This window comes from Mus caroli, unplaced genomic scaffold, assembly GCF_978045245.1.
Source record: "Mus caroli unplaced genomic scaffold, Mus_caroli_1 scaffold_2, whole genome shotgun sequence".
NCBI classification, from domain to species: Eukaryota; Metazoa; Chordata; class Mammalia; order Rodentia; family Muridae; genus Mus; species Mus caroli.
This window is the reverse complement of record NW_028227257.1, coordinates 176,174,616-176,200,840: the sequence shown is the minus strand read 5'-3', so window position 1 is coordinate 176,200,840 and position 26,225 is coordinate 176,174,616. Positions and strand designations below refer to the sequence as shown.

The 26,225-nt window shown below is 44.6% G+C and overlaps 2 protein-coding genes across 2 annotated transcripts in view; one reads left to right on the top strand and one right to left on the bottom strand.

Annotated features, from left to right (window-relative positions):
• The first annotated feature begins 708 nt into the window (after positions 1 to 708).
• On the top strand, positions 709 to 3,247 carry LOC110290294 (targeting protein for Xklp2-like). Its single transcript, XM_085835214.1, is given in 4 exon segments — positions 709 to 1,396; positions 1,589 to 1,842; positions 1,845 to 2,375; positions 2,378 to 3,247. Coding segments are annotated over 4 exon segments (2,208 nt in total). The 5' UTR covers positions 709 to 797; the 3' UTR covers positions 3,202 to 3,247.
• A 376-nt stretch (positions 3,248 to 3,623) lies between these two features.
• Dhtkd1 (dehydrogenase E1 and transketolase domain containing 1) overlaps positions 3,624 to 26,225 on the bottom strand; it is a 39,470-nt gene continuing 16,868 nt past the window's right edge. Inside the window, exons 6-17 of the mRNA XM_021149085.3 lie at positions 24,681 to 24,852; positions 22,022 to 22,220; positions 20,032 to 20,344; positions 17,734 to 17,818; positions 16,344 to 16,483; positions 14,439 to 14,589; positions 12,920 to 13,026; positions 9,655 to 9,819; positions 8,666 to 8,748; positions 8,051 to 8,220; positions 5,814 to 5,899; positions 3,624 to 4,726 (exon numbers count right to left, since the gene is read on the bottom strand). Coding sequence (XP_021004744.2) covers positions 4,622 to 4,726; positions 5,814 to 5,899; positions 8,051 to 8,220; positions 8,666 to 8,748; positions 9,655 to 9,819; positions 12,920 to 13,026; positions 14,439 to 14,589; positions 16,344 to 16,483; positions 17,734 to 17,818; positions 20,032 to 20,344; positions 22,022 to 22,220; positions 24,681 to 24,852 — 1,776 coding nt within the window. The 3' untranslated portion in view covers positions 3,624 to 4,621. The remainder of the gene's footprint in view (positions 4,727 to 5,813; positions 5,900 to 8,050; positions 8,221 to 8,665; positions 8,749 to 9,654; positions 9,820 to 12,919; positions 13,027 to 14,438; positions 14,590 to 16,343; positions 16,484 to 17,733; positions 17,819 to 20,031; positions 20,345 to 22,021; positions 22,221 to 24,680; positions 24,853 to 26,225) is intronic.

The following is a 26,225-nucleotide window of genomic DNA, read 5'->3' as shown; positions in this document are numbered from 1 at the left end:
AAACTTGTGAGATGCAGCATAGGAAGAAATTTAGAAAGAGCAAGACAAAAATATTTTTTAAATATATTAAATTCCATCTTATTTAGAGTTTTAATATCTTTTAATTTAAGAAACCAAAAGATAAGAGAATAAAGGTACATTATGTTTTTTTAAACTTAAATATACACTATTATTCTTATTAAATTTACAGATTTATATAAGTAGTAACGAAGTAACAAGATTCATAAGGCTCAGCACAAGAAAGAAGGACTGAAGGATGCAGAAAAGAACGGGAGGGAAAGGGTGAAAGAGCTGGCACAATGATAGAGCCAGCTGCAGACAGGAGGGGACCTGTCACAGAAAGAAAGGGGGCAAATACTAGAAAAATGCTAAATAACTGCAGCATTATTCTAAAATGCAAATAATAGTCTGGCATGGTGGTACACACCTTAATTCCCAGCACTCAGAAGACAGAGACAGAGAGACCTCTGAGTTCAAGACCAGCCTGCTCTACACAGAGAGTTCTAGGCTAGCCAGAACTATCTCAAAAATAAAAATAAAGAGAGAGAGGGACGCGCCCGTGAGTCGCTGGACTCCTAGAGTTGGTGCAAGCTGAAACCGGGAAAGTAGGGTGAAGGTTCTTCATGAGAAGTGTCTGCCAGACTGCAAGAATTCAAGAGACTTGAGAACTTGATTGTGGCTTTGAGCAAGGTTGTAAGAGAGGTGGACTCAAGAGACAAATTGTGTCAGAAGACAGTCTATTGAGGAGAGTATTAGAATCCTGGAAAAAGCTTGTTTTTCTGCACTAAGTTGGGGCAATGTCACAAGTCCCGACTACTTACTCTTTCGATGCCCCCACCGACTTTATCAATTTTTCGTCTTTGGATGCTGAAGAAGATACTGAAAATATAGACTCATGGTTTGATGAGAAGGCCAACTTGGAGAACAAGTTTCTTCGCCAAAGCGGAATAGGAGAACCTTTTCAGGGGAAGAATTCCTTGAGAAAAGCCAAACTTCAACAGGGCTTCGTCACACCGTTAAAGGCAGTTGACAACACTTACCACAAAGAGACAGAAAAGGAAAATCTTCAGAAACAGTCTATCCCATCAAATGATTGTTCTTCCCTGAATGCTAAGAGAGCTGCATCAGGAAATACTCCTGTCCAGCCTCAGAGAAGATCTATTAGACTCTCTGCTCAGAAGGATTTGGAGCAGAAAGAGAAAAACCATGTTGCCTCTATTGAAATGAAAGCCAAGAGATGCGTTGCTCCCATCACTGATTGTCCCCCGCAGAAAAGAATGAAAGTTTCTCATAAAAAGAACCTGGAGGAAGATAGTGTTCCAGCCACTTCAAGAAAGAATGAAAGAGAAACCCTGGAGAAAGCCAAGGGCAAGCACACTGTGACAGGTGTGCCACCTGCAAGGGAGAAGATTCTTTTTTTTTTTTTTTTTTTTTTTTTTTTTTTTTTTGGTTTTTCGAGACAGGGTTTCTCTGTATAGCCCTGGCTGTCCTGGAACTCACTTTGTAGACCAGGCTGGCCTCGAACTCAGAAATCCACCTGCCTCTGCCTCCCAAGTGCTGGGATTAAAGGCGTGCGCCACCACCGCCTGGCAAGGGAGAAGGTTCTAAAGAGTACTGAGGAGCAGGAGATAGAGAAAAGGCTGCGAATGCAGCAGGAGGTGGTGGAGCTGCGGAGGAAGAATGAAGAATTCAAGAAGCTCACGCTCGCCGGGCCAGGGCAACCTGTGAAGAAGTCCACGAGCCAGGTTACCAAGACAGTCGACTTTCACTTCCTCACAGATGAACGAATCAAGCAACATCACAAGAACCAGGAAGAGTATAAGGAAGTGAACTTCATGTCTGAACTTCTTCCACACCTGCCCGAGGAACCAGAGGATGCACTATCATTAAGCCTTTCAACCTGTCCAAAGGGAAGAAAAGAACATTTGATGAAGCAGCTTCTACGTATGTGCCCATTGCACAGCAGGTTGAAGCCTTCCACAAACGAACCCCTAATAGATACCATCTGAGGAACAAGGACGAGAACTTGTTACCCTCAAAATCTGTGAACAAGATTGCACGAAACCCCCAGACCCCCATACTGCAGACCAAATATCATACAAGGGCTGTGACTTGCAAAAGTACAGCAGAGCAGGAGGCCGAGGAGCTTGAGAAACTGCAACAATACAAATTCAAAGCACGGGAACTTGATCCTAGAATTTTTGAAAGTGGCCCCATCTTGCCCAAGAGAGCGCCTGTTAAGCCTCCTACTCAGCCTGTTGGTTTTCATTTGGAAATTAAGAAATGAATTCATGAGCGAGAGTCAAAGAAAAAATCAGAAGATGAACAATTTGAATTTCATTCTATACCTTGTCCTACAAAGATCTTGGAAGATGTTTGGGTGTTCCTGAAAAGAAGGTAGTTCCAGCTACTGTCCCGAAGTCGCCAGTTTTTGCATTGAAGAACAGGATCCGAGTGCCCATCAAAGATGAGGAAGAGGAGAAACCAGTAGTGATAAAAGCTCAACCTGTGCCACATTATGGGATGCCCTATAAGCCCCACATCGCAGAGGCAAGAAATGTGTAGGTGTGCCCTTTCTCCTTTGATACCCGGGACAAAGAGCGCCAGTTGCAGAAGGAGAAAAAAATAAAAGAGATGCAGAAAGGGAAGGTGCCCAAGTTCAAGGCACTTCCTGTGCCCCATTTTGACACCATTAACCTGCCAGAGAAAAAGGTAAAGAACGTGACTCAAGCTGAGCCTTTCTCCCTGGAGACAGACAAGAGAGGCGCCTACAAGGCTGAGATGTGGAAGCACCAGCTGGAGGAAGAGCAGAAGCAGAAGGACACCGCTTGCTTCAAGGCTCGTCCAAACACCGTCATCTTCCAAGAGCCCTTCGTTCCCAAGAAGGAGAAAAAATCACTGGCTGAGAACCCTTCTGGTTCTCTAGTTCAGGAACCTTTTCAGCTGGCCACCGAGAAGAGAGCCAAAGAGCGGCAGGAGCTGGAGAAGAAAATGGCTGAAGTAGAGGCCTGGAAACTGCAGCAGTTGGAGGAAGTCAGGCAGCAGGAAGAGGAGCAGCAGAAGGAGGAGTTAGCCAGGCTCCGGAAAGAACTGGTGCACAAGGCAAATCCAATACGGAAGTACGCAGCAGTGGAGGTGAAATCTAGCGAGCTGCCTCTGACTGTGCCGGTGTCTCCTAAGTTCTCCACTCGGTTCCAGTAGAAGCTGCATCTATATCACAGGCATGGAGACCAGGTCTTCAGACTCACCCGCCATGTGTGGAAACACACCTGATAACTAATGGATGCCAGGTGTTTTGAAGATGACTCCACACAGCAACTTTGAAGCTAATGAGCCTCCACTCACTTAGTCTTTAACCAGACTTCTTGTAGTTATTTCCTTCAGACATTAGCTGGCCCTTTCCTGTTGGTCGGTCTTAACGCTGGCTAGGATTTCAAGAATTCGTTTTGGCATAGTCTACTTTTCACCTAATCCCCCTTTACTCCCCCTTATATATGTATTTTAACAAAAACAACAAAACAAACAAACAAGACAAAAACAAACAAAAAAAAGGAAATATCATAGCAATATAATGGGGAAAGGGGAACTTAATAGAAAAAAAAAACAACCCAAGTCCATCTTAATACAGTTAATACCTCATAACTTAACATTTATTAGGGGCCAGGGCTGTAGCTCATTTGGTAGAGAGCTTGTCTACCATTCTTTTTGTTGTTGTTGTTTTGGTTTTTCAAGACAGGGTTTCTCTGTGTAGCCCTGGCTGTCCTGGAACTCACTCTGTAGACCAGGCTGGCCTCGAACTCAGAAATCCACCTGCCTCTGCCTCCAGAGTGCTGGGATTAAAGGCGTGTGCCACCATGCCCGGCTTGTCTACCATTCTTAATGGATACTCATTTCCAGCATTAACTGGGCATGGCTGCACAAGTCTGCAATTCCAGCCCCCAGGAGGTAGAGGTAAAAAGATGAGAAGTTCAAGGTGGTCCTAAGTTATACGGTGATTGTGAGGCCAGCCTGGACTACAGGAGACTAGACGGGTACAGAGCTGGACGACCATACAATCAGGGGTTAGTATTTAACAGCATTTACTTTTAAAGATAATGGATCAAACCTGAAAGAACATGAATCCAGAATGGTCTAGTTTTAGTGGTATCTGTTGGAACCTTTTGTAGAGCGGTTCTAAGATGACATTTAAAACGAAAATATTGCTGACCTTAAAAGGGAGGAAAGATATGGAAAGTTATGTGTATCGAACCAATTAAGAGGTAGTGTTGGGGCTGCCTATACACAGCCCCACGTTCTGGTCAAAGGACGTTCTCTGCTCATTGACAGTCAGTTACAGTGGAATCAGAACCCGGCTGCCTAATGACCTCGTCTTCCAGTCCACTCACATCTAACGAAAGCATCTATTGTCCTGCAAAGCGTGAAACCTACTGTCTGTTTCATGTACTTATAAAGTCAGTTCCCCTGTGTAATCCATGTACTCCAGATTCAGTTGTCCAAATCAGTCCAGAACTTGAGAGGAACGCAGACTTCCAGGCTAAGCTAGGGAGAGGGGAGGGAGTGGAGAAGCGCACTTTCTTCTGCTGCTTAGCGGGGCAGGGCGAGCCTGTTTTCACCGAGCACTTTACTGAGTGAAGGTCTTGGAGAGAATGTCTTCGTGCTGCTGCTGGTGCACTGTGCCAATTCCTACCGCAGGCGCTGGCAAAGGGGGTCGGCTTACAAGACGGAGCTGTCATTGGAGCGAAGAAGAAATCAAGTGACATTTGAGTGCCTCAGAGTTCTGCTCTGTTCCATTAAGAAGGTACACATCACATATTCCCTATTACCTTGTTCAAGTGAAGAAGAAATAATAACAGAACAGATTAGGAGGAATAATCTACCACCTGAATTCCAGGCAGGCTAAGGTGAAAAAACCCTATAATTTGGTTTCCTTAACTAGACGTATTTACATGTGAAAATGATTTGAGCCTATTGAACTCATACTAAAGGAATGAACTGCATTCTAATGCGTGTGGGATAAAATGATGCAGAGGCACCACTGTTCTTGCTAATTTTCCTTTCCTGAGGAAAATAAAGACATAGAGGAGTCTAACAGCATTGTACAGGCATACAGACTGACAGAACTGCAAACACATCTGGAATCAGTGTTAACTGGGTGTTACTGGTACAGGGTGAAAAACACACCAAAAATATTCATCAGCATCTTTCTCTAGCACTTGTGCCAAACAGCATGAAAAAGTAGTGGGGAACATGGTAACATGCAAGGTTCATGGGGTTGTTTTCTTTGCTTTGTTTTTTGGAATGCAAACATGTTTTAGCATAATATTATAGGTTGAATATCCTCAGTCCAAAATCTGACATTCTCCCAAATCTGGAACTTTGAAATTATCATTTCAGTCCCTAAAAGGTGTTAAGTGCTGAAGCTTTTCATGGTTTGATTTTTTTTTTTTTTTTGGATCCTCAGACAAGAAAGTCCACACAAATATTCCAAAATCAAAAACACAGCTCCATAAATTCAACGTTTTCCTCCAAAGGAATAATCTAAAACTATATCTTTTTATTCTCTCTTCCTCTTGCATGTCATCAGGTTCTGACTATGTGGCCTGAGCTGGTCTCAAACTCATAAACTCGAGGGAATCCAACCATCCAATATGGGTATGCACCATCCTGGTTAGCCTAAAGTAGATTTTATTTCACTGTATCTTTAAATAAATGAGCAAGCTAGCAAAGAAATCCGTATGTTGTTACTCCAAGAGAAACAACAGAGAGAGAGAGAGAGCGCATGAATGAGTATAGGCACAAGAGTAAGCACTCACCCTGCAAGCCAGTTGTTTTTCAAACCTTGGAGAAACAAAAGGCCATGGACCCATGTTCTGTGGCTCCTCCTGACTCCAGATGACATCTGCAAAAACAAGAAATTGACTTCAACTTTCAAGCAACCAAAAGACTGACTGTTGCTAATGTGTGGGACTGGGAAGAGTCCTGACTCCAGACAATCAAGATGAGGAGACCTGGGGATTGAAAGACTTCTTTGCATCGTAATTGTTTAATTCATATAAACTCATATATCAAGAATGTTTAGAGGAACAGCTGGGTGGATGGTTAAGAGATAAATTTCCAACTTCAGTTACATATATGCTTTTCCAACATGTTAGCATTTTTAGAATGTTTATTATGTGTGGTATGCATGTCTGTATAAATGGATGCCATGTGTGCAGGTGTCCAAGGAGGCCAGAAGAGGGCACTGCATCCCTTAGAACTATTGCATCCCTTAGAGCTGCAGTTAGAGGTGCTTGTGAGACACCCAATGCAGATACTGAAAAGCACTCAACTCCTGTGCCTTCTCTCTAAACCCCTATTGTGTTCTTGATCGCTCGCTCGATCTCCCTCCCCTTTTTTTCTGGCAAATACCTAGTTATGTGTTCACAACAACAATCACAATGCAAGATAGTTCTTTGAAGCCCCACAGCTCCACGTCCTGATTGTAGTCAGGACCCTTCCCAGTCACACACATTAGCAACAGTCAGTCTTTTCTCTATCTGCACAGTTTCACCTTTACCAAAATGCCTTATAAATGGAGTCATACAGTTTTGGTTACCAAAATACATTTGCGATTTGTCCAAGTTGTGGACAGCATCATCTCATTCCTGGGGCTCAGTGCTAGCCTGCTGGCTTTTAGCATCCTTGAGGCTCTGCAGATTGATACAATGCAGTATCTCCTTCCTATTTTATTGACAAGTATGATATTACACATGCTTCTTGCTACAGGGGAACTGTGTTTATTCTCCCTAGGAGAAGAATTAATTGATTGTTCCCAGCTTGAGACAATTACAAATAAAGTTGCTTTTAAAAAAATAAAGCTGCAGCCGGACATGGTGGCACACGCCTTTAATTCCAGCACTTGGGAGGCAGAGGCAGGCAGATCTCTGAGTTCAAGGCCAGCCTGGTCTACAGAGTGAGTTCCAGGACAGTCTGGGCTACACAGAGAAACCCTGTCTCGAATAAACCAAAAACATAAATAAGTAAGTAAAGCTGCTAAAAGCACTGGGATGAAGGTTTTCCCGTGAAATTACCATTCTCATGGTAAACCAGCAATAGGAATTCTGGGTTACATGGTAACTTGGGTTTTTTGTTTTCTGGTTTTTTTTTTTTCCTTGGTTTTCTAGACAGGGTTTCTCTGTGTAGCCCTGGCTGTCCTGGAACTCACTTTGTAGACCAGACTGGCCGCAAACTCAGAAATCCACCTGCCTCTGTCTTCCGAGTGCTGGGATTAAAGGCCTACGCCACCACTGCCCGGCTAAAAGAAACCATCTTGCAGAGTTGTTGCAATCATTTGCAACCCAGCATCAGTGAGTGAGGTTGCTTTGAATCCTCAGAGCACTTGCTATCAGTTTGTTTGTTTCTTTGTTTGGGGAATTGTTTTTGTTTTATATTTTAAATATATTTTGTGTGTGTGGGTGTTTTACTTACATGTGTATCTATCTATTCAGCACACGTGTGCCCAAAAGAGGGTGTCAGATCCCTTGAAACCACAGTTTCAGATAGTTATTAACAGGTGCTGGGGACTGAGCTGGATGCTTAAGAAGAGCAGTCACTACGCAAAGCCACTGAGCCATCCCTCCAGCCCCTGCAATAATTTTTACAACTCAAGCTTTTCATGCTAAGTCCAATTTTTGATGACATAGCTAAACACTTTTCATCTAACCAAGTCTACATTTACACTTAGCTCTGGAATCCCTTAGTTCCCACAAGGTGCCTACAGATACCAAGTTTTCCAATCCTAAGTACCAGAAGTGCAATCATATTGCAATTATCACATATGACGGATGGTACAGCAAACCATGATATGACCCACAAATTCAAGACATGCTTAGATGATCATGGGAACCCTGGGTGGGACCTCAAGAGAGCCATGGCCCCAGTGGCCATCTATAGCATGTCCTCAGATTTCATGAGATTTGACATTCTAGTGCCTCTCCCATCTCCCCATCTTTGCACCTGAAATAGTTCCAGGTGTCGGTAAAGCAAGGGGCCCTAGCATGCAAGCCTTTACCTCGGACATGTTTATATTTGCCCATCTCTTCTTGCAATGCGTCCAGCGGGAAAGGGCAGAGCTCCTCTAGTCGAATGATGGCAAAATCATGTTTCTTAGTGCCCAGAGACTCTCTTTGCTTCAGCAAGGCATAAAAATGTTTGCCGGAGCAGAATATGAGGGTTTTAACACTGTTGGGGACAAAGCAGGCATTGGTGTGGAGAGAAGCATCCTTAAGAACTGTGTCAGGAGAAAGGGAAGAAAGGGGATAAAGCTGCTTGGGGCTCTGCTGATGAGCTCAGCCATCTGCTGAGGCAGGCAGCTGTCCTTCTGTGACATCTGTCCCCAAAGGCTGACCTCTTCTACACAGCCCCCTTAATGCATGCCTATATGGAGAGGGGCTAAGATGTAGCTCAGCAGTATAGTAACTGCCTAGCATGGTAAGTTGGTGTATTCAGTCCCTTCCATGTGCGCTCACATACACACACACACACACACACACAGGTGCACACAGACAAACTCAAGGGCACTCATATGCACACACATGCATGCACAAAAAACCTATATAACAGAAGAAATTTTGCTCACTTAATAAAACCTCTACCAAGAGTAGAAAACAGAGAAACATCAAATTACTTTTCTGGGTCTACTGATGAATCACCAATGACACGTTTGAATGCTGTTCCTGGCGCCATTTCCTCAAGAGTTGACACAGCTGCCTAAGGGAGAGAAATGGCCAAGTTCATGTCAATGAATGGAGAAGAGCTACAGCTATAACTCAGAGCAGGCCTTATAAGAGCAGCTCCAGAACTCTGGCATGGAACTGCACTTAAGCATGCACAGTAATACAGGGTTCTCCAAGATACAGTTCTGTATATTTAAAAAACAATGATAAGAGCTTGCCCAGTCTGTACAATAATACAGTGTTTTTCTTTTTTCTTTTCTGAGACAGAGTCTGACTATGTAACTCAGGATGGCCTGGAACTCCCTATGTAGCCTAGGCTTGCCTTTAAGTCATAGAGATCCCCCTGCCTCTGCTTCTGCACCCAAAATAAGCTGACCATTGTAATAATTTTACATTTTGACTTGGCTTCTTCAAGGCTTATATTTCAAAATTTTGTATTAAAGAGTCCTTCTAGAAAAAGAAAAAAAAAAAAAAAAAAAGAACACAGAGACACCCACACAAACACACACATCCACTTTCCTAAAGAGACTGTATGAGTTTTCTTGAATTTCATGTGATGTTTCAAGAATCCTGAGAATATTGGAAGAAACCACAGAGAAAGCCACAAAAGAGCTGCTTGGGATTGAGCGACAGCGCAGAAGTCAAGGACGCTTGCTGGTTTTCCAAAAGAGCAGCGCTCAAGCCCCAGAACCCATACTACCTGGCTCACAACCACCTTTAAGTTCAGGTCCAGGGGATCTGACACTTCCTCCTAACTATATAGGCACCTGCATACACATAGTGTGCACACATGTAGTGGACACACACACATACATGCACAGAGAGAGAGAGAGAGAGAGCACGCATAAAATAAAACTTAAATAGGTTAAATACAGAATACAGAGAAAACAGAATACAAAACTGACACAAGAAACCTCAAGAGAGGGCTTTTTGTACTCACAGGGTACCTGAGTAACATTTTTGGAGATGCAACAATGAGAGGTTTTCTGAAGTTCCGAATCATCTGCCTTCTTAGCAAGTGGAAGTACTGAGCAGGGGTGGTCGGGTGTACCACAAACATGTTCACAGTGTCGCTGTCCACACCTTCTTCTGCACTATCGCACATCTAGATCGATGAGAAGAGAGCACAGGCATGCTGAGATCGTCTAATTCAGTTCCAAACAAGCACACGAGCCAAAGGGAAGCACGTGTATTCTCAGTTAATAAAGATATTTCTCTTCAGTATGTAACAGAAAAGTACTAACAGGCATTTCCCATAAAGTATTAACCACAGATGAGAGAGAGGGTTGTCACCATCTACCCATTTCTAACACAACAATGTCCAGACAAGGCTGTTTGGAAAAGACATCTGGGAAAGACTTTTTAAAAACATATCCCAGAGACTTTCTCTTGAGCAGCCAGCACCCACACATGGGTATGGGATGTAGAGGCGAAAGAATCAGATGGTCAAGGCTATCCTCATCAAACACTGATTCAAGCCACATGAAAGCCTATCTGAAAGAAAGAAAGAAAGAAAGAAAGAAAGAAAGAAAGAAAGAAAGAAAGGAAAGAGAGAGGGGGTGGGGAGGGAGGGAGGGAGGGAAGAAAGAAAGAAAGAAAGAAAGGAAGGAAGAAAGAAAGAAAGGAAGAAATAAGAAAGAAGGAAGGAAGGAAGGAAAGAGAGAGGGGGGTGAGGGAGGGAGGGAGGGAGGGAGGAAAGAAAGAAAGAAAAAGAAAGAAAGAAAGAAAGAAAGAAAGAAGAGGGAGGGAGAAAGGGAGAGAGAGGGAGGAAGGGAGGGAGGGAGGGGTTCTCTGTCCTTTGCATGTTACATTCCTCTCTTTTCTTCCTCCCCCTGGGTAAAGATAAAAGCTATCATTATTCAGCATGCTTGCCCTGTGTCTTACCTTCTTCTGACTGCCTCTCCCCTTCTCTTAAAGCCTGTGCTTAAGCTTATATTAAAATATCCCCCCCCCCAATATATATCCTAGTTACTGTCAGATTAAGAAGGCAGGTGAGAACACCGTCAGAATCTCACTCACCTGAAAAACCAAAATAGAAGGCTGGAGGGAGAGAGGAGGGTTGGGAGTTCAAGGCCAACCTTGGCTACATGAGACTGACAAAAAAATTATGATTTATGTTAAAAAATTGGGAGCAACAAAAGTAATCATGCTGACTGACCCCTGTCCCTAATTTAGAGGCAGTGCGGGAATGGAAACTGGATTTTAAAGAATCCTAATATCTCAGAAGAAAGGCAGGAAGGAACATCTGGGGGAAAAAAAAATCAAAGCCGGCATCTTTTATAGTAGAGAAAGAAGCCCCTATAGTATAGGAGCCTAAGGGAGCCCGGCTTATCTCTCACATTTATGAGGCTGGGAAGTCCAAGATCATGCAGTAAACTTGGTGTCTGAGCAGGGCCCTCTCTCTGACTCACCCATGGTCTCCTCCGCGTCCTCTCACTGTGGGAATGGCTGGTAAGCAGCTAGGGAACGCTTTACTAAAGACATTCCCAGCCCTAAGAGCCCCACCGTTAGGACTTCATCACGTACCACAGGCCTCAGCTAATTCCATCACGTGGTTCTCGGTGAGGGGGTATCAGCGCATGAATTTTTGAGAAAGCGCAGCCGTATTGTGGCACAAGATAATATCCTTGGTATAACCAACAGGATTGTCTCCATAAGCTCAATTCTGTGCATCCTCCTTTCTGATCACAACTTTCTACCTGTAGCTCGTTCTTGGGTTGTTCTTACTGCTCTCTCTCTGTCTCAGAGTGTGTGTGTGTGTGTGTGTGTGTGTGTGTGTGTGTGTATGTGCACGCATGCATGTGGAGGCCAGAAATTAATATTGGGTGACTTCCTCAATCACTTTCTACTGAATTTTTTGAAGTAGGGTCTCTCTCTGTACTGGCTGGTTTTGGGTGTTAACTTGACACAGGCTGGAGTTATCACAGAGAAAGGAGCTTCAGTTGAGGAAATGCCTCCATGAGATTCAGCTGTAAGGCATTTTCTCAATTAGTGATCAAGAGGAGAGGTCCCTTGTGGGTGGTGCCATCTCTGAGCTGGTAGTCTCGGTTCTATAAGAGAGCAGGCTGAGCAAGCCAGGGGAAGCAAGCCAGTAAAGAACATCCCTCCATGGCCTCTGCATCAGCTCCTGCTTCCTGACCTGCTTGAGTTCCAGTCCTGACTTTCTTTGGTGATGAACAGCAGTATGGAAGTGTAAGTTGAATAAACCCTTTACTCCCCAACTTGCTTCTTGGTCATGATGTTTGTGCAGGAATAGAAACCCTGACTAAAGCCGGGCGTGGTGGCGCACACCTATAATCCCAGCACTCTGGAGGCAAAGGCAGGCGGATTTCTGAGTTTGAGGCCAGCCTGGTCTACAAAGTGAGTCCCAGGACAGCCAGAGCTATACAGAGAAACCCTGCCTCAAAAAACAAAAACAAAAACAAAAACCAACAACAAAAAAAGAAACCCTGACTAAGACACTCACTGAACCTGGATCTCTCTTACTGGGCTGAGCTGGCTGGAATGACTTCCAGGGATCCACCCGTCTCTCCATCACCGACACTGGCACTCCTACTCCACTCCCTGCTCTCCACCACCCCCAATCATGTAGATGGTGCTAGGGATGGAAGGAGGGCCACGCACATGCTAGGTAAGCACTCTCTCACTGAGCTACACCTCCAACCTGAAATGCATCTATATCTGTGAATGTGTGTGAATGTGTGTGTGTCGGTGTGCGTGCATGGGTGGAGGTGAGCCCCAGGGGTTTTCCTGCCGCCTTCTGCCTCACCGACTTTGCTATTACACGCCTGACTTTTAAAAGTGAAACAGCCAGCATTTTACTAAGCTGTCTCTTCAACCTGCCTCCTCTCCCCCTCCCTGTTTTTAGACTAGCTTCCTAGATACCTCCCGCCTACTCTAAAGCTAAAGGAAATCAGCCCTCCTTAGCCTCCGGAGAGCTTAAATCACAGTATGCACAACCATGCCTGACTTTAGAAACCATTTTATTTGCCACTTTATATTTTTTTGACCCTGTGAAACTACGAAGGCTGAGGCATTACATGTCCAAGGAGAATTCACATTGCACTGAGCTGGTTTCACTTAGCCGTAGAGTCTTACAGATAGAGTGCACATGAGGCTGCTACAGGAGGTAGCATGGGAAAGAGTAAAGCTCCTAGCAAACAGGAAAACGTCTTGTAGAATCCAGCGGCATCCCACGCACATACCTGCAAGAAGCGCTCTATCCGACAAGATGAGTGGTCAGGCCCAGCTCCATCATAGCCATGTGGAAGGAGGATGACGAGACCGCTCTGCAGGAGCCACTTGGCCTCTCCTGGGGAAGCACAAGATGGGGATTTCTTTATGAAGCAGGAGGTATACAGACAAGGTTTGGGGGATGGAACAAAATTTGAGTGTGGTTCCTGAGCCTCCAAACTGCTTTCATTCCGTGCATCTTCTAGCTCTGCTATACTACACTTACATGGAAACACCCACTTGAACATGCGAATCTGTGACATCGAATGCTTTGGGCTTCGGTGACTGAAAGACTGACTCAATGGTAACTATCCCAGGGTCTCAGTTTGCGGTGCTCTGACTTCACTACTGAATAACTCTGAGCAAAGGCAAGCAACTCGCGCCATGCTCACTGCACAGCAGACACCACTGCTCACTGTCCTCAAAAGGAGAGCAGTAGACGCTTGAGAACAGCCTCTGGGCGCAGAGGAAACAGCTCAGTTTGTAAAGGACTTGCTGTGTGAGTGGGAGGGCCTGAGGTCATCCTAGCACTCACATGAAAAGCCAACAGGGACTTGTAATCTCGGGAAGCCAGGGAAGCAGAGACAGGGGGACCCCTGGGGCTTGCTGGCCACCTACCTTAGCCTAACCAGTGAGTCCCAGGTCAGGTTAGAGATTATCTCAAACAACAAGGAAGAGCCAACAGTGGTAGCACACACCTCTAATCGCAGCTCTTGGATGGCAGAGGCAGGTGGATCTCTGTGAGTTCAAGGCCAGCCTGGTCTACAAAGTGAGTTCCAGGACAGCCAGGGCTACACAAAGAAACCCTGTTTCAAAAAACCAACACTAGAAACAAAACAAGGTGGATAGTTCTTGAAAAATAACACCTGAGCTTTACCTCTGCCCTCCATATGTACACATACATATGCGTGTACCTCCATATGTACCTACACACACATATGCATGTACACTTGCACAAGCATGTATAGCTGCACATACATGAACACACAAAGTACTTTATGAACACGTCATAAATCTAGGTCCCTCAAGCACTTTTCTTTCTTCTGAAAAGTTGCAGATTTTAATAGAGTCATCAATCCATACTACACAGTGTCACCATGTCACCCCAGAGAGCTGGTTATTACTACACAGTGTCACTGTGTGACCACAGGGTGCTGGCTAATTATGCTACTCCACAGTCCCAGCAGAGGTGTGGAGCCACATAGCCTAAGAGCTGTCAGGTCCATCTCTGCTCCCTGCAGCCTGCAGCCAGACACATTCCTCCAAAAGGGGCGGAGGGGGACGACGACGACAACAACATGCTGAGATACAGCTACGATACTCTTCTTCCCAGAAGCCCACTCAATGGCCTGACGGCTGCCACACGGCTGTAGACAAGCAGGTCATCCCCCAAACTCTCTGGAGAAGCTGCGGCTCAGAGAATCTCAGAGGCAGTGCTGGTCCCTTTCCATCACACTTATGATATGAGACCAGCTATTGGCTAACACCAACCTCCAGAGATGAATGTGTCAAAGATGATCTGGGCTCCATTGAAGAAATCACCAAACTGAGCTTCCCAGAGGGGCAGCAACTTGGGGCTTTCGATGCTCATCCCATATTCAAATCCCAGGACAGCCTCTTCTGACAGGGGACTGTTGCTAACCTAATAATGAGGAAGAGGAATGTGCAGAGCCGTATTATATATAGTAAAGCACTGCAGAGATATAAACCTCTGGGGGGGGGGTAGCAGGGAGGGTCAAGTCTGCAATTTGCCTTCAAAGGGCTAGGGATGAGGAAAACATTCCTTTTATACCCAATTTAAAAAGATAATTCTGCATTTGTCTGACAAAGAATTCTGTTTGAAACAGGGTCTCACTCTGTAGCCCAGGCTGTCCCTCTCGCTGATTAAGCAGGAGCTGAGGCATGTGCCAAGACCCTTGTGTATCAAAACGGATACTAAATAGCAAATCTCAGTTGAGAGAAAACCTACTCTGAGGTAGAGATGGGAGGACATACAGTCAACACCCCTACCCTGGCTCACACAAATGTGTCTTGATCCAAAGACGGGTTTTTAGAAAAAGTAAAAAAAGGGATCTGTCTCCTTATACAGCATTCACCAAGCCAGAGAGAGGAGAGAGCTTGAAACCGCATCTTCTTCCACCTTAATTTTTATTTATTTATTTATTTTGGTTTTTTGAGATAGGGTTTCTCTGTGTAGCCCTGGCTATCCTGGAACTCATTCTGTAGACCAGGCTGGCATCAAATTCAGAAATCCACCGGCCTCTGCCTCCCAAGTGCTGGGATTAAAGGCATGCGCCACCACGCCCGGCCCACCTTAATTTTTAGGGTAGAATAGCTCACTGAACCTGAGGCTCGTAGATTCAGCTAGACCCGCTGGCAAGTAAGGCCCTGGATCCTCCAGTCTTTACCTCCCTGGTACTGGGATCTGCCATGCCTGGCTTTTTACTGGGTGCTAAGGAATGAACTCTTGATTGCATAGGAAGACCTGACTGACTTGACTGACTGAGCTATTTCCCCAGCCCGGACAAACACACAGGTTATATTCTCAAACTAAAACCTAGAATAGGAAAGAAGGTGATAGACTATTATATTTACATTAAAGGAATAATTTGTTTCCATAAATAACATGGGCTGCTCACTAAGGTAATTGTTGGAGACACAAGAATATCAAGACGCCGGGCGTGGTGGCGCACGCCTTTAATCCCAGCACTCGGGAGGCAGAGGCAGGCGGATTTCTGAGTTCGAGGCCAGCTTGGTCTACAAAGTGAGTTCCAGGACAGCCAGAGCTACACAGAGAAACCCTGTCTCAAAAAACCACAAAAAAAACAAAAAAAAACAAACAAACAAAAAAGAATATCAAGACACTGTCCTTAAAACCTTAGATATCCAAAGAAATGCCTGCGGAGCAAGACAACCTGGAGGACGGGTTTCTGTTGTATTGTCTTTTATCTAATAGGCTAGAGTGTTGGCTTCCTCGGCACATCCTTGACTGACTAACAAATCACAACAGTTTACAGACTGCAATGTTGACTTCCCATCTACTTGCCATGACTTAATGACAGATAGGCAGCCAGAGTAATTGCTAGTCTTCCAGTCCCGGCTCCAATATGGCTCTCACTTGTTTCTTCCAAGTTGACAGACTTCCATGGTCTTCCACTCAGCACTCCTTTATTTTAAAAAGTACTAAACATAAAGTTTCTGACATCTGAATTCGGCTGCTTTAAGAATCCTCACCTTTTTAGTGGGCTCACATGCCCAGAATCCCCAGCACTTGAGCGGTAGAGTCAGAATGGAGAGGAATTCCAGGTCATCTCCAGCTACTGGGGAGTCTGAAGCAGCCTGGACTACGTAAGAGTCGGCACATCGGTACGTGGATTTTATATATAAACCTCTTACCTCCAGAAAGCCCTTCTGGTTGGGGTCCATATGGTTCAGAGGGATGTAGGCATCATCAGTGTCCTGGCAAACCACCATGGCATGCCTTTGACTAAAAGTCCCACGGCCAACATCTTGGCCGCTCAGACGAACATTGAAACCTGAAGCAAGCAAGTGGGGGAAAACAAAAAGATTCCTGTGAATAAACAACATAAAAACAAGACAAGCTCTACCAACACTGTCCACACTAGTCTTTAACCTCTGGGGCTCAGTCTCCTGTGGAGCTTGGCTAAAGATATGGGCTGGATAAACTTATAAACTTATATAAACTCTGAAATTTTTAATTAAAATCACACACACACACACACACGCACACGCGCGCACACACACACACACACACACACACACACAAAGATATGGGCTGGAGAGATGGCTCAGAGGCTGTTCTTCCAGAGGTCCTGAGTTCAATAACCAGCAACCACATGATGGCTCATAATCATCTATAATGAGATCTGCTGCCCTCATCAGTATGCAGGCATACATGCAGACAGAACACTGTATACATAATAAATAAATCCTGTTTCTAAAACTTTAAAAAATATATGTACTTCCACACATCGCTCTCTGATATGTTATATACTGTGCATTCTGAGAATTTTTCTTAGGATAATTGAGTCACCTTATTAAAAGCAATGTCTGTGTGTGTGTGTGTGTGTGTGTGTGTGTGTGTGTGTGTATGTTTACTATATTCAAAGGTCTATCGTGAGTGTGACATTTGTAAGAATGAAGAGTCATTTCTGGCCCTACAATTTTTAAAGAAACATGTCTTCCTAGCATATCCAGAACTAAGCCCCGGTATGCCAGTTATGACTGCACCTTTGTCTATACTCTGATGAAAGTGTTCCGAATGCCTTACAACTAACGAGTATCATCAGGGAATACATTTAGAAACCCTCTAAACTGGGGCTGGAGAGATGGCTCAGATGGTTAAGAGCACTGACTGCTCTACCAGAGGTCCTGAGTTCAATTCCCAGCACCTACATGGTGGCTTACAACCATCAGTGCCCTCTTCTGGTAGACAGAGACAGTGTACTCAGATACATAAAATAAATAAAACTTAAAAAAAAAAAAAAAACAAACCTCAAGCCGGGCATAGTGGCGCACGCCTTTAATCCCAGCACTCGGGAGGCAGAGACAGGCGGATTTCTGAGCTCAAGGCCAGCCTGGTCTACAAAGTGAGTTCCAGGACAGCCAGGGCTATAAAGAGAAACCCTGTCTCGAAAAAACCAAAAACAAAAAACCTCTAATCAATGAAAGTGGCAAGTGGCCATTGAAACCCAGAAGATGACATGTAACTCATGGAGCTCAGAGCATTTTCTGCTAGCCATGATGCTACAGGGAAATGTCTGACCTTGAGCGAGTAAGGAGCCCAAGGCAAGTGTCTCTGCGGTGGCCCAGTCTAGACTGCTTCCATTCTTCACCTTCTCCATTCTTGACTGCAAAAAATGAAGAGGAAGACAATACAACAAACTTTTAAAGTTTTATTTTACATATGTGAGTATACCGGAGCTGTCCTCAGACACACCAGAAGAAGGAATCAGATCCCATTACAGATGGTTGTGAGCCACCATGTGGTTGCTGGGAATTGAACCCAGGCCCTCCGGAAGAGCAGTTAGTGCTCTTAACCACTGAGCCATCTCTCTAGCTCTAAGATAAACTTTTAAATCTCTATAGCCGGAGAGATGGCTTAGCGGGTAAGAATACTTCTTGCCCTTGCAGAGGACCCAGGCTCGAGTCCCAATGTGTAAAGGGTATTAGACAACCATCTATAATTCCAGTTCCAGGGGATTTGATTCCCTTATCTGACCTCTGCAGGGACTACACATACAGGTGGCACATATGCACACACAAGCAAAACACTCATACATATAAAATAAAATGAATAAATCTAATTTTAAAAATAATTCTTAAAAGAATCCATATCCTTTTCTGTCTTTTTCTTCTCTTTGTCTTTTTTGCTCCAGCACTGGGGACAGAACCCAGGGCTTTACATGTGGTAGGCAAATCCTCTGTGTGATCCAGTTTTAAAACAGTAAGATAAGCGTGTACTCAGGAAGGGGGAGTCACCCTGCTGGGGTGTGAGGTAATGGAAGAAGAAAGGAAACCTGACCTGTAATTCTCCATTTCTTTTTTTAAAGATTTATTTTATTTTATGTGTGCGTGCTTTGCTTACACGCATGTATCTATATCACACGCATGTCTGATGCTCACAGAGACCAGAACAAGGGTTAGCTCTCCGGAAATTGGAGCTACAGTTGGTTATTAGCCACCATGTGGGTCCCAGAAACTGAACCCAGATCCTAGGAAAGAGCATCCAGTGCTCTTAACAGACCATCTCTCCAGCTTCAAACTTCCTATATAAGTCAGATGGCGAGTGTGGTTTGCTTGTAAGAATTCTGCTGAAATATGGTTGGAGAGATAGCTCAGGGGTGAAGAGCACTGGCTACTCTTCCAGAGGACCCGGGTTCAATTTTTAGCACCTACATCTCAGCTAACAACTGTCTGTGCCTCCACTTCCAGTGGATATAGCATCCTCACAGACATACATGCAAGCAAAACACCAATGCACACCAGATAAAAATAAATTAAAAAATGTAAAAGCATTAAAGGGTCTGCTAAAATAAAAACTTAAAAACAAAGGTATTGTTTTAAAGTAATTCAGAGGGCACAGTTCCTACATCAATGGTTCTAAACCTCCCTAATACTGCGACCCTTTAATGGTTCCTCACGTTGTGGTGAACCCCCCACCCTCACCGCAGTCATAATTATTTCTGTTGCTGCTTCATGCTTGTAATTTTGCTGCTGTTATGAAGCATAATGTAAATCTCTGTGGCTTTGGTGGTCTTAGGTGACCCCTGTGAAAAGGTTATTTAACCCCCAAAATGGCCACAGCCCACAATTTACAAACCACTGTTCTACATTCATGCTTAAGGAAGTTAAAGCCTTTAACCAATTGTTTTCCAATTTTAACAACAGAAACTCCCACACTGTAACATAACCACCAGCCATGGGCAAACCAGATGTCTAACAGAAGACAGTATATAAAACCTAAGTATGTTTAATGGTCATCTTTGGGGTATGTGTGTTTATTTCCATTACTTTATTTAAGCTTTCTGGAAGAATTATAATGTTTGCTGTTCACTAGTTAAATCAATCAGGCATGTTTCTGTATTTTTCTAATGAGCATGTATTTCTCATATATATAATGTGCTCACCGTACATAAAATCCCATAGAGAAGAACAGAAGTGAAGAAAATCCAAATCAACTGAACCAAAGCTCCGAAACCAACACGAGCCTCAGTTGCTACAACCCAATAACATACAGTAAGTATTTCTCCACAACTGAATAACATACAATAAATATTTCTTAGCGGGGCTGGCAAGATGGCTCAGCGGGTAAGAGCACTGACTGTTCTTCCAAAGGTCCTGAGTTCAAATCCCAGTAACCACATGGTGGCTCACAACCATCCGTAATGAGATCTGATGCCCTCTTCTGGAGTGTCTGAAGACAGCTACAGTGTACTTACATATGATAAATAAATAAATCTAAATAAAAAAAATTTCTTAGCAACTGAAAACATTAGAACATCAGTTTCTTCGCTGAGGAAAAAAATCAAAAGTAGCGAGGGGTGACGTCAAGGCTTCCTACCTGAACATACATCTTTAGAAGGTGGCTGTGCACCTGTAGTTCCTCTGGAACCTCCACGGACTTCACACCAATAAACCGCAGCAGCTCTAGAGGCACACCTGTGTCCCAGGTGGTGATGCATGCTTCTGGCTGCACCAGGCCCTGCCAGCGGGCCTGCAGGTTAGTGGCCGGGGGGCTGTAGTGGGCCACATTGGCCAAGTGGTCATTTAACTTGGTATAGTAGGAGGCTTTTATGTCGGAAACCTCCTCCTGGGTCATGAGTCCACTAGCAATGAGGTGCTCTGCGTAGGTATCAGGAATGCTCTTGCGGGCTCTGTTAGAAATGAGTGGTGGAAAATAGAGACGGGTTGAGCTAATACACACAATTCTAAGAGAATCACTGTCAAGAGCACTGCAGGAGGTCATCATCCTTAAAAGTCCTAGAACTAGACAGAGACAGTGGCTGTAAACTACCATAATATATTACACGTCTCAGAATTGGTATATTTAAATACTGAAGGGGACTGGCACTTTTATTTTTTTAAAATGCACCTTAAAGGGAGATGATGAGAGATGGCTCAGAGGTTAAGAGCACTGACTGCTCTTCCAGAGGTCCTGAGTTCAATTCCCAGCAACCACATGCTGTCTCACAACCATCTGTAATGGGATCAGATGCCCCCTTCTGGTGTGTCTGAAGACAGCTACAGTGTACTTATACACATAAAATAAATAAATACATCTTTACAAAAAACAATTTACCTCAAGAGTTTAAGCATGTGTGTTGCTCTCTCAAAAGGATATGAGTTCGAGTCTCAGCACCCATGTTAGGTAGCTCCCAAATGCTTGTAACTCCAGCTCTAAGTGACCAGACACTGCTCACACACATGTGTATACATATTCACACAGATAAACAAACACACATCAGTTAAAATAACATATAGAACTGCTGGAGATGCTAGCTAGTCTAACCTAATTGGTAAACTTTGGCCACTGGAACACCCTGTGTCAAAGGAGGTGACTGGCATTCCTGAGGCTGCTTCTACCTTCCCCACATTCATTCTCTCTCTCTCTCTCTCTCTCTCTCTCTCTCTCTCTCTCTCTCTCTCTCTCGCACACACACACACACACACACACAAATTTTCAAGCTATTTCCTCTCAAGGTAGAAGTAGGTACTTGGGTACAGTCTAAAGAAATGAATCATGGAATCATGGAAGTCCCACTCCTAATTCTGCCAGAGTCATCCTAACTAGCCTCAATCAGGGCTTTACCCAAGTTCTCTTACCCAGTCTTGCTAATTGCTAAGTATGTAAAGTTGCCCTTTCTCTATTTAGTGAAGAAAAGTGTGTAATAATAAGGGGCACTCCTGAGCCTTGTAAAGTGACCACTACGGTTTCTATAGGACAGGCACATCCCACTTGTTCACGTATTCATCCCACTTCAAAATATCTATCGGAAGATAAAGCAATGCAGGCTGCCAAGAAGGTTCAGCTGATATGGACACCTGGATTGTATTCAAACAATCAACATGGAGAGAACCAATTACCACAAGTTGTCCTCTGACCTCCACATATGTACGTATACACACACACACACACAGAGAGAGAGAGAGAGAGCTCTAAGTTGAATCTCCATCACCTGGTGGTGGGAGAGGAGAGGTGAGGAGGTGGAGGGAGAGGAGGAGGGAGAGGGGAGGAGAGGAGGTGGAGGGAGAGGAGAGGAGAGGAGGTGGAGGGAGAGGAGGAGGGAGAGGGGAGGAGAGGAGGTGGAGGGAGAGGAGAGGTGAGGAGGTGGAGGGAGAGGAGGAGGAGAGGAGGTGGAGGGAGAGGAGGAGGAGAGGAGGTGGAGGGAGAGGAGAGGAGGTGGAGGGAGAGGAGGAGGGAGAGGGGAGGAGAGGAGGTGGAGGGAGAGGAGGAGGGAGAGGGGAGGAGAGGAGGTGGAGGGAGAGGAGAGGAGGAGGAGGGAGAGGAGGAGGAGTTAGCATGGGTATTAAAGGAAAGCTCCTGGCTGTACCTGATGATTTTGTACATGACTGGGTTGGTGAAGAAAGGCTCATCTAGCTCATTATGACCCCACTGCCTATAGCATAACAAGTCAACAATCACATCCTTGCGGAACTGGCGCTGATATTCAAAAGCCAGTCGTGTCGCTCGGACCACTTCCTCTGGGCTGTCTCCATTGACATGGATGATGGCACAGCCCACGAGCTTTCCTAAAGAAGAGAGGACAAAGGTTAAAAAAAGAAAAAGGCCAGTTACCATGAGCTATCATGAGATGTTTCCCAAGGCCCACTTGCCTAAGTGGGAAGACAGTCCTTCAAGTTCGTATGCAAGCTTTGGAATTCAGCTGACTAGTCTCAGATCCATGACTTACTGTGGGACACAGGAAAGGATAGAAGTCTGTCAAGAGGCCAGTGAGCATGCTTAAGTCACTGACTGCTTTTCCAGAGGACCTAGCTTTGAGTCCCAGCACCCCACATAGTGGCTCACAACTGTCTGTAATGGCAGTCCCAGGGAGATCCCACACTCTTTTAGTACCATGCATGTGGTACACAGACATACACACACATACAAAGCAGACAAAACACACACACACACACAATAAAAATAAAAAGGTAAAACTTCAAAATTAAATAAACAAACAAATAAATAAATGAGTCTAGCTTAGACTCTGAGTGGCACTGTCAAGAGTTCCTGAACTAACAAATATAAAGTGTTACTGTTTCGTGGTACCTTGTACAATGAGCGTTAACATCATTTTGTTATTGTTATCATTGTAATCATCTTTCTCCCTAAGACAAAAGACCATTAAAGCATGAATCCTAAAATAAGGTTTTCTCCCAAGAGAGATCCGGAGTATCTTTTGGATTGCCAGACAATCCAGAAGCCACCAGTCCAGACTCTAATTATGAGACTGGATGGCAGTTCCTGTTATAGTTTTATGTGCTATGGGTGAACAGTAAACGCCCTGACATACTGCTAAGACTGCTATTGGCATAGATCAAAATAAGTTGACTTTGGTTATTCACAACTTATTTCTTTTTTTTTTAGATTTTATTTATTTATTATATGTAAGTACACTGTAGCTGTCTTCAGACACTCCAGAAGAGGGCGCCAGATCTCGTTGCGGATGGTTGTGAGCCACCATGTGGTTGCTGGGATTTGAACTCTGGACCTTCGGAAGAGCAGTCGGGTGCTCTTACCCACTGAGCCATCTCACCAGCCCCACAACTTATTTCTAACTAGACTGTTTTAGTAAATGTGATGAGTGAACACAGCCTTTTTCACTCAAACTCTGAGCACTCTAAGTTCAAAACATCTGAAGGTAATTACTCTAGTATCGCACCAACTGCATGAGGTTTTGTTGTTGTTGTTTGTTTGGCTTCTACCAGATAATTCAATTGACTATGTAATAATCTGGGGTAGAACACTCAGCTCCATCATTGTCTTATCTCCTTAAACTCTTACGGTTGAGGCTGCAGTATAGCTCTGTGGATGTGTGTCTGATATACACAACCCTCTAATGCAGCTCTATGGTAGATTGCTTGCCTACCATTCACAATGCCCTGTGTTCAACTAACATCATATAAAATAAACTGCATACTCAAACAAAAAATATTCAATTGGTAATTATTGGCAACTACTGACCATATCTAACTTCAAGAAATTAAAATTGGGGGGCTGGAGAGATGGCTCAGTGGTTAAAAGCACCGACTGCTCTTATGAAGGTCCGGAGTTCAAATCCCAGCAACCACATGGTGGCTCACAACCATCCGTAATGAGATCTGATGACCTCTTCTGGTGCATCTGAAGACAACTACAGTGTACTTAGATATAATAATAAATAAATCTTAAAAAAAAAAAAGAAATTAAAATTGAATTCTAGCACTTGCAAGTGTGGTTTGAATTGGAAAGGCCTACCTAAGGCTTATGTATTTCGATATTTGGTTTCTAGTTGGTGGACTGTTTAAGAAGGATTAGGAGGTGCAGCCCTGTTGGGAAAGGTTTGTCAACAGAGGTGAGCTTTGAAATTTCAAAAGCCCACCCCAGGCCCAGTCTCTTGTTCTCTCTGCCACATGAGTGTCGGGTAGCTGTTAGCTCTCAGCTACTGCTCCAGCACCATGCGTCCCACCAGCATGGAGTCACCCTCGGAACCCCAAAGCAAGCCCCCAACTAAGTGGTTTCTTTTCTAAGTTGCCTTGGTCTTGGTCATGGTGTATCTGCATACCAAAAGAACAATAAGTAAGACAGGGAGATAGAGGCAGGTGGATCTCTGTGAGTTCCAGGCCAGCCTGGCTTACAGAATAGCAAGCTCCAGAGTGACACAGTGAGACCTTGTTTGAAAAAAAAATTAAGGCACTAGAGAGATGGCTCAGTGGTTAAGAGCAGTGACTGCTCTCCCAGAGGTCCTGAGTTCAATTCCCAGCAACCACATTGCGGCTCACAACCATCTCTAATGAGATCTGATGCCCTCTTCTGGTGTGTCTGAAGACAGCTACAGTGTACTCATATATATATAAAATAAATAATTAAAAAACCAATTATAAAAAAATAAAGAAAGAAAAAATTCAAATATGATAACCAGCAAGACTCATTGTTCTGAACAAACTAGACGTTTCTCTACAAATTCCTTGTGTGGCTGACAGCAATGGCAATTCCAGCGAGCGACGTACCGATATCACTGCTGTATAAGGACGACCTTCCTCTCTCGGCAGGAGTGGTGTAGCCCAGCTGGTTATTGACAATTAGATGGATGCTCCCACCAATTCTGAAGTGTGGAAGGTTAGAGAGCGTGAACGTCTCAAGAACAATCCCCTGACCGCAGAAGGAAGCGTCACCGTGAACCTGGAAAGTTTATCCCGTGCAGGAAGTCAGGAATCAGTAAGGTTAGGTTTTCGGATTGAAACAAACTGCGTGAGAATCCCAACAGGAGCCCCAGTCCCCACCCTCTCACAGCTCTCCTGACATAAAGACAGAAGCTGCCAGGACTTCTCCATGTGTTCAGACTCATCTCAAAAGTGCTCTTCAAAGAGCTCCTTCCCATGTCTCCCTGCACACTGGACCTGACACCCCAATTTCACAACATGGGAGGAATGGCTACTTCATACGCAATGAAAACACCGACCTAGGGATTGCTTTTTTCTATGCTAGGGATTGAACCCAGGGCCTCGTGCTTCCCAGGCAAGCACTCCGCCACTGGGCTCTGGGCCAGTTTCAGCTCTAGGAGATTCTGCATGAAAACAGAAACAGGGTGTGTGAGCTGACACAGAGGGTGAAAGTACTCCCCTCCCACACTCAGAGACCTGAGGTGAGGCCTCGGGATCCTCATAAAGACGGAAGACAGAACTGACTCCACAAAACTGTCCTCTCGCCTACACATGCATGTTGTCGAGTATACACACACCTCACACATAACACACCACACACACACACATAAACACACAACACACATACACACATCATACACACAACACACATACATACCACCCCCCACACACCACACTGACATTCACACATCATACAATACATACTACGCACACACACATACAACATCTCACACACACACAACACACACATACTGCACATACATACACAAATACATACCACACACACACACATACACATACCACACACATACACATACCACCCACATACACAACATATACACATCATACACAAACATGCAACACACACACACATATACACACACCATACACAAGCACACATAACACACATAACACACACACCCCATACACACACACAGACACACACACACAGACACACCACACACAGACCACCCATACACACACCACACACACCACACACATACCACACAAACACACATATGTATGAGGAACAGTGCACACCTCTGACCTTCTCCTCTCCCCACTCACTCACCGCTGAAGAGACAGAGAGAAGGAGCTCCCGTCACCAAATCCTGCCCGCTGCCATGAACAGCAAAGAGGAAGGAGGCAGCACACATTAAAGCCAAGGTACAGGAGGCAAGAGCATAACAGAAGTAGAAAATTACAATGCTATTCTGAAAGGATTCTACCACTCAAAGCCACTAGATCAGAATGTCACCATGAAGCCTGGCAGACAAGGTGGTTGGCGCCGGCAGCTTTTCATTTAAAACCTAACGCAAAGCTGGGTGTGGTGGCGCATGCCTTTAGTCCCAGTACTTGGGAGGCAGAGGCAGGCGGATTTCTCAGTTCGAG